This window comes from Nicotiana tabacum, chromosome 13, assembly GCF_000715075.1.
Source record: "Nicotiana tabacum cultivar K326 chromosome 13, ASM71507v2, whole genome shotgun sequence".
Taxonomy (NCBI): Eukaryota; Viridiplantae; Streptophyta; class Magnoliopsida; order Solanales; family Solanaceae; genus Nicotiana; species Nicotiana tabacum.
This window is the reverse complement of record NC_134092.1, coordinates 32398540-32406551: the sequence shown is the minus strand read 5'-3', so window position 1 is coordinate 32406551 and position 8012 is coordinate 32398540. Positions and strand designations below refer to the sequence as shown.

At 35.8% G+C, this 8012-nt stretch overlaps 1 protein-coding gene across 1 annotated transcript; it reads left to right on the top strand.

The window, feature by feature from the left end:
* Positions 1-570: 570 nt before the first annotated feature.
* Positions 571-3355, top strand: LOC107808403 (uncharacterized). Its single transcript, XM_016632921.2, has 3 exons — positions 571-1458; positions 2207-2737; positions 2865-3355. The coding sequence occupies exons 1-3, from the start codon at positions 664-666 to the stop codon at positions 2976-2978; spliced, it is 1440 nt and encodes a 479-aa protein (XP_016488407.1). The 5' UTR covers positions 571-663; the 3' UTR covers positions 2979-3355.
* Positions 3356-8012: the final 4657 nt, after the last annotated feature.

The window sequence follows — 8012 nt, the reverse complement described above, 5'->3', positions numbered from 1 at the left end:
ACATTCAGTAAAAATAAAATAATTCTCATTTTGTTCTGAAATTATAATCCATTTATATTTGTAATCAAACTAACCGATATAAACAAAATTAGTAGCGGGAAAGGGGCACGCATACAACCTTTTCAGAATATTAAGGTACATCCCTAATACCTTTACGTGATTTATCATCTAACTATGCCGTCCTTAATTAAAACACACCAATACAGCTTTTCTTAATCTTTAATTCATGCACAGACTTTCTTAATTAGTCATTTATTATTTACAATTCTCATCTTGCAATTGCAGTAAGTTTTTACGTCAGCTTCCTTCCCTCAGATCCACCGCTTGGACACCTCTTATTCTATTCGAAAAATAATATACAGATGATGATAACTAAACGTTACATTCTACTAATTACATCATATATACTCTATTCTGTTCTTTACTGCTTAATTACATAATTGGTTGAACTTGTAGTCCATATAACACGTGTAGCTACAACTGATTTTTAAAAGCCAAAAGAAAAGTCAAAATTCCATACTCTGCTTTGGGCGAGGTTTCCGGTCTTAAGAATGGCCTCTAACTCCAAACTCTGCCACCTCTCTTCATAACACCGATAATACTAAATCCAATACAAACCTCTCTCTCTCTTTTTTCCTTCCTCCATTTTCCCTCAGAAAAAAAATGCAGTCTTTTAAATTACCAAACAACAAAACCCAATATTGCTCCAATGGGGTCAAAAATATAATCTTGATCACCTCTTTTGTTTGTATAATCTACCTTTTCTTTTTCAACTTTAATGGCCCTAACACCAAATTACTCCACACTTCAGTTTCGCTTCAAAATGATTCAACATTATTATCAGATACAAATCTTGAACATATTGTATTTGGAATTGCATCTAACGAGAAAGCATGGTCTACTAGGAAAGAATTAGTTAAAATGTGGTGGAAGGCAGGTTCAAAAATGAGGGGTTGTGTTTTTCTTGAAAAAATGCCATCGAATTACACAAATAATACTACAGAAAATGATTCTTTACCTCCGATTTGCATTTCTGGGGACACATCAAGATTTAAATATACGTTTAGAGGGGGAACACCATCAGCAATTCGTGTGGCACGAGTTGTGACTGAAACGGTGGCATTAAATCATTCAAATGTGCGGTGGTATGTTTTTGGGGATGATGACACTGTTTTTTTTCCAGACAATTTGGTGAAAACACTTTCTAAATATGACCATGGGCTTTGGTACTACATAGGGTCGAATTCTGAACATTTTCTAATGAACAAGGCTTTTTCCTATGAAATGGCATTTGGTGGAGCTGGCATTGCTATAAGCTATCCTTTGGCTAAAGTTCTTGGTAAAGTCTTTGATGCATGCATAGAAAGGTACCCTCACCTTTTTGGGAGTGATGCTAGGATTTATTCCTGTTTGGCAGAGCTTGGTGTTGGCTTAACACATGAGCCCGGTTTCCACCAGGTATGTGACATTTCTTTTTTAGTCGGCCTAAAATAGAACGATACATTTATTTATTTAGTAACTATTTAACTTTAAATTTTTGTTTAATGCTTAATGTAATGATTTACAGCTATATATATTTCTATAGCTTATTTTGGACCATAAATTTCAAAAGTGTTTCTTTCATTTTTTTTTAAACTTCATGCATGTCCAGTCAAACATTTTATGGGACGGTGGGAGTAATATTTTTACTGGGGCTAAATTCATAGAAGCTAATATTGTGTAAATATAATTGACAATATAAAGATATTCTATACTATTTGTGTAGAAAACTTGTGATAGCAAAGAAGTTACTATCTTTACAAGGTTACCAGTTACCAATTGGAATAATACTTATTATAAAATTATGCTATAAGTGATTTAATTGTGTGAATATTTTCCATGCCGATACTGTAAAGAGCTTAGGCGCGTAATTTTATATCTTGTGTAATATTTAAGCGGTTATAACATGTCATTTACTCTATGTCTATGTTAACATGTTATATCTGTTATAAATAGTTACCTGCTACTATAGGTGTTGACCTGATTGAATAAACAAAAAATATACTCTGTCATTACATATAAGTTAAACTCTTTTCGTTAAGCTTAGATCACGCTCTGTCTCTCAAAAAATTGCCTTTAGGCGATTGAAAACTTCCTTTGCACTAGATGCTAAAATGTACATGACACAAACTTGTTTTGCTCTTTTTTCTGGAATTTGGAATACCAGCTGGATGTAAGAGGAAATATGTTCGGAATGTTAGCAGCACATACCATTAGACCTTTGGTATCCCTCCATCATATGGAGATGAACGATGCCATATTCCCCAATATGACAAAAATGAAAGCTCTGGAGCATTTGTACGACGCTGCAAAGTTCGATCCACACCGCATTTTGCAGCAAACAGTATGCTACGATCGTTGGTTTACATGGACAGTGTCAGTTTCTTGGGGATACGCTGTTCAAGTTTTCGGCTACCATGTTTTTTTGCCGGATGCTCAGCGCGTACAAGAGAGCTATTTTCCATGGCAAAAGGGTGATTTAGCTAGACATTATGACCTTGATACAAGGCCATATGAACCTGATCCATGTAAAAGACAACTTGTTTATTTCTTAGACAATGTCTCCTCTGGAAGTGATGGAATCAAGACCATTTATAAGAAGAAGACCCCTGAGAATTGCACAATCAACATGGTTTCACCTAGAAAACTAGAAGAAATCAGAGTGACTTCTCAAAAATTAGACCTTGACAAAAAACAGGTACTATTTCTCTCGAGCTTATTATTCAACTTTAGCCTATATAAGTTGAAGGGGAGCCTTGGTGCAACTGTTTTAAGTACCCTTTTAAGTTTAATTTGTGAAACATTTGGTCTGATGACATATACAGTTGCTATCACCAAGAAGACAGTGTTGTGATGTATTGCCTTCAACATCTCGTAATGTGATGGAAATAGGTATAAGAGAATGCAAAGAAGACGAACTAATTTACATACACCCTTAGTGTATATATTGCTGTGGCATTTAGCAGAGATGCAACTGTCGATATTTACTGCAAGGAAGGCAAAAACAATTCAGTAACTTTTGTTGATGGCAAATTGGTGATGGGATCAACGATTTTCACCACAGAAGATATCGCCGGTTAGGCCAAGATGCCCCCACTACAATTTTGCTTTATTTCTAAGCATAAATCTACTCCTTTGCTTGTGAAGTAGATTCAGGAAAGCAGCTTAGGAAATTTAACTAGGATCGGATTGCACTTGAGGAAAATGAATTACAATTATAATTAGAAAACTATGCACATGTTCAGACTTAATGTGTATTAGCAATCACATGTGAAGAAACTTGGGAGTTAATCAAAGAAAAATCTCAAATTTGACTGTAACTGTTCAACATTTTATTATTTTAATGTGGGTTCAGTTATTACATAAGTGGACATGCATTTTTTCAATAACTTGCACCATTAGCTGTGTATAATCAAACACCAATATGTGAGGCTTGTATATGGTCAATTAGTTTGAGCTCTGACCCTTTGCCACTTGCTGCAATTGTGCAATCTGGATTTTCTTATCAAATAAGTACTTTACCTTTCAGAAGGAACAATTTCCTACAGTAATTTTCACCACAATTGGCATACTATAATGGCTGAAGATATAGGGCGAATCAGCTTTCTTTCTTTATGAACTTTAAATATACAGTACGTGTTAGGCTGATTGAGTCTTTCAGCAGGTATTTCATTCTATTTCTGGAAAAGAAATCTGCTAAACTAAGGATGTCTTATAGCATGTTTGACCAAGCTTTTAAAATCTTATTTTGACAAGTATTTTTTGCTTTTTAAAAAAAGTACTTTTAGTGAGAAACAGTTTGTGTTTGGCTATTTAACTTGAAAAGTACTTTTGAGTAGCAATTAGTGTTTGGTCAAGCTTTTAAAAAGTGCTTATAAGTGTATTTTTCTCAAAAGTGCTTTTCAAAAAAATATTTTTTCGAGAGAAACTACTTTTTTCTGCTTCTCAAAAACTGTTTATGCTTCTCCTCAAAAGCACTTTTTTTTCTTTAAAAAGTTTGGTCAAACACCTTAATTTTTAAAAAAAAATACTTTTAACCAAAGAAAGCACTTTTGCTTTAAAAGAAGCTTGGCCAAATGGTCTTGTGGCCACTTAAACTTGTAGCCGTTTGCAAAGCCAGTACATGAATTTGCACTTTTTTCATTTGAACACTCCAACTTGACGGAATAGATACTAATAAACATATTTGACCGTTGATTATGCCTACGTGGAAGTGGCACAGCTGACATGGCTAAATTGTGTACAAATCACGCTGCCAAGGCACGTGCATAGTATTGTTTTTATTAAAAAAATATGAGACAACAACAACAACAACAACAACAACAACAACCCAGTATAATCCCACTAGTGGGGTCTGGGGAGGGTAGTGTGTACGCAGACCTTACCCCGACCCTAGGGTAGAGAGGCTGTTTCCGATAGACCCCCGGCTCCCTCCCTCCAAGAATTCCCTATCTTGTTCTTGGGGTGGCTCGAACTCACAACCTCTCATATTAAAAAAATATGAGAATCGGAATAAAATATAAATGAGAAAAAAAAGACCTTTCCCTTTCCCCTTCTCTTTTCCCCTCTCCATCCCACCTCTCTCGTCTTCCCTACCAAACTCCCACCTCCCCTTTCCCTCTCCCCCTTCTATTCTACCATGTTAATAAAGTCGGGCATTTTAATTTTTTTCTTTGCCATTTCTTGTTCTTGTATATGCTCCTTCTAATTTTAACAAAGAGAATAAAATTATCAACAATCAAGCTTGAAATATATCACATCGAAGTATAAATTTGGGCATAATTTTTGTCAGCCAAACACAAAAAAAAAAGACAGAAGGGACAGCGATTTTCACTGCATTAATGGGATCCAATCATACCCATTATTTCTAGTTTTACAAAAGGTTAGAAAATGCTTTGAATAGGAGAAGAGTAATTTTTCTTGAAGTTGTAGTGATTTTTCTTTTATTTTGACATTAGGTTTCAAATTTGGACTCTGATTTTTTTCCTTTCTTCTTGGTATTTTTTCGAATCTGATTTTTTTGACATTATGAAGTCCCACTTTGAATAGATCGGATTTGAACTTTTACCATTAGAAATGGTGGCTGAGCGGGGGAGGTTCTTCTGGCAGGGCTATGGTGAAGAATAAAAGAAGGGAAAAGAAGAAAAAATAGAATATGAACAACTGTCAAATAATAAATAGTCTGAGAATATGACGTCGGGAAAAATGAGAGTTTTAATATCGGCTTTAAAATCTGATGCAAGTTTAGGTGGCCCAGAGATCATTGTGCCCTATTATTATAAAAAAAAAGGACTCCTAGATTCTATGGTTCTATAGAGAATCAATTGAATGATCTGATCCTCTTCTCCCACTAAGCCACGTAGGCAGGTAGCAAAATTAGCCCATGAAAATATGAGACTGAGAGATTCATTGTTTAGTTTATCCTGGCACAACCAAGTAACCTTTAGCAGTTTAATGACTCGCGCATTTATTAAATCGGCTATTTTTTACCCTTTTAGATTATTTTTTATACATATAAAAGTAATGAATATCGACAAGAGTGGATTGCTTTAGTGGTGAGCACCATCCACTTCCAACCAAGAGGTTGTGAGTTCGAGTCACCCCAAGAGCAAGGTGGGAGTTCTTGGAGGGAGGGAGCCGAGAGTCTATCGGAAACAGCCTCTCTACCCCAGGGTAGGGGTAAGGTCTTTGTACACACTACCCTCCCCAGACCCCACTAGTGGGATTATACTGGTTGTTGTTGTTGTTGTTGTTATTGTTATTGTTGTATAAAAGTAATGAATAATGGTAGATCTTTGAGTTTAAATTTTAAATCTGCCTTAATGTCTATGTTGAAGGGAAGCCTTGGACCAATGATAAAGTTGTCTCTGTGTTACCTATAGGCATAGGTTCGAGCCGAGAAAGTCACTACTTAGGGTAGGATATCTACATTATATCCTTGGTATACAACCTTTCCCTAGACCCTATGTGAATACAGAATACTTTGTGCACTGGGCTGCCCATACTAATACTTGATGTCTATGTCAGTATCACGGTAGTAACCTATTATAGACAACCATACAAATAACTGTTTAGTTCCCTTTTCTTCCAAAAAACCATAACCCGTACATTGTTTTTGTTAATTTCACTCCGCAACTTTAACATGATAGTTTGGTATCCCTAATTAAGTCTAAATAGCTATGGATCTTTGACACGACCTAAAATTCTAACTAATCGGGGTCATGATGGAGCCTAGCGCGGTTTGCTAAGCAAGCTAACACACAACAGTAAAATACGAAAGAACTGCAATAAATGACTAATAACAAGAATTTAACATAGCGTAAAAGCAATTCAAAGATAAACATAATACGTCTAAAACCAACAACTACGCAAATCATCCCAAGATGTGGAATCACGACTACATGAGCTACTAAAGTATACTAAGTACAATATTTTGAAAGAAATACAACACTATCCGGAAATTGGAAACAGCACAATAGAAATAGGAAGGTGACACTAAGGCTTGGGAACAGAATGCAGTTCTAACTCGAATCAATGTCTGGTATCCACTACGCACCTCTCGGGACTCCACTGGTACCAATATCCGGATATGCAAAAGAAGTGTAGAAGTGTAGTATGAGTACAACCGACCCAATGTACTCAATAAGTGTTGAGTCTAACCCCTACGAGGTAGAGTATAAGACAAGACACCTACAATAAATATGTGCAATTATATATCAAATAACAACGAAATAATAGGTAAAGAATCGAAAATATCAACAGGATAGGGACATATAAAAGGAATAACAATTATACGAGTAAAGGGGCAACAAACAATAACATATAGTAAAGTAACACAGAGTAAACCTCTTTCAAAAGTAAATATCGAAACCATAAAGTCAAGTCCACATTTTGCATATCAAAGTAAATCACAATGAAATCAATAAATTTGCACGGCATCAGCCTTCGTGCTTTTACTCTCATCCTCACATATAATGCAAAAACAGTTGCATGGCATCACCCTTCATGATTTTACTCTTATTCTCACATTATAATATTAAAGCAATTACACTCCATCACCCTTCGTGCTTTATCCTCACGTTCAACAACAACAACAACAACCCAGTATAATCTCACTAGTGGGGTCTGGGGAGGGTAGTGTGTACGCAGACCTTACCCCTACCCTGGGGTAGAGAGGCTGTTTCCCATAGACCCTATGCTCCCTCCCTCAAAGAACTCCCCACCTTGCTCTTGGGGTGACTCGAACTCATAACCTCTTGGTTGGAAGTGGAAGGTGCTTACCACTAGAGCAACCCACTCTTGTCTAAAATATCAATATAATATCAACTTTTTATCCTCACGTTCACTCAAGCAATAATGTCAATATAATAATAAGGCAAGGGAACACCCTTCGTGCACAATCAGCCTTCTTCACAAGCACAGCAACACAATCACTTTGTGCATTTCACTCTTCCTTACCAAACAATCACAAACAACACAGTACCAAGAAAGGTGGGAAGTAAATTCAATATCAACAATAGTATTTAAACGTAACTCGTCATAAGAGAATCTTTCAACAATTAGTGCCAACAACCAATCAACAAATTTCACGATCTCAATACCCAATATCACAATAATCTCAACAAAAGAAATAATATGAATACGAGTAATTAAAGAATTAAACAATCTATCTTAAGTATGGGAAACATAATACATAAATAATATGGCACAAATAAGGCTAAATCTACATGCATGCTTATCCCATGGCCAACGCATATACACTCATTACCTTGCATGTACGCCGCCCCCAACACATAGTTCACATAGCAAATAGACTCGATTTTATCCTATTTCCCTCAAATCAAGGTTAACCAAGAGACTTACCTCTTTTCGGAACACAATCAATAATCCAACACGGCTTTTCCTTTAGAACAAGCCTCTAAACCAATCGAATCTAGTCAAATATTGTTCAAACAAGTCAAAACACACTTTAG

Bases quoted from the DNA above. Each gene is read 5' to 3' on its own strand.
- LOC107808403 (XM_016632921.2), top strand. From the start codon at position 664: ATGCAGTCTTTTAAATTACCAAACAACAAAACCCAATATTGCTCCAAT. The intron at 1,459-2,206 runs GTATGTGACATT...TTGGAATACCAG, and splicing joins ATGAGCCCGGTTTCCACCAG to CTGGATGTAAGAGGAAATAT. The intron at 2,738-2,864 runs GTACTATTTCTC...TGACATATACAG, and splicing joins TAGACCTTGACAAAAAACAG to TTGCTATCACCAAGAAGACA.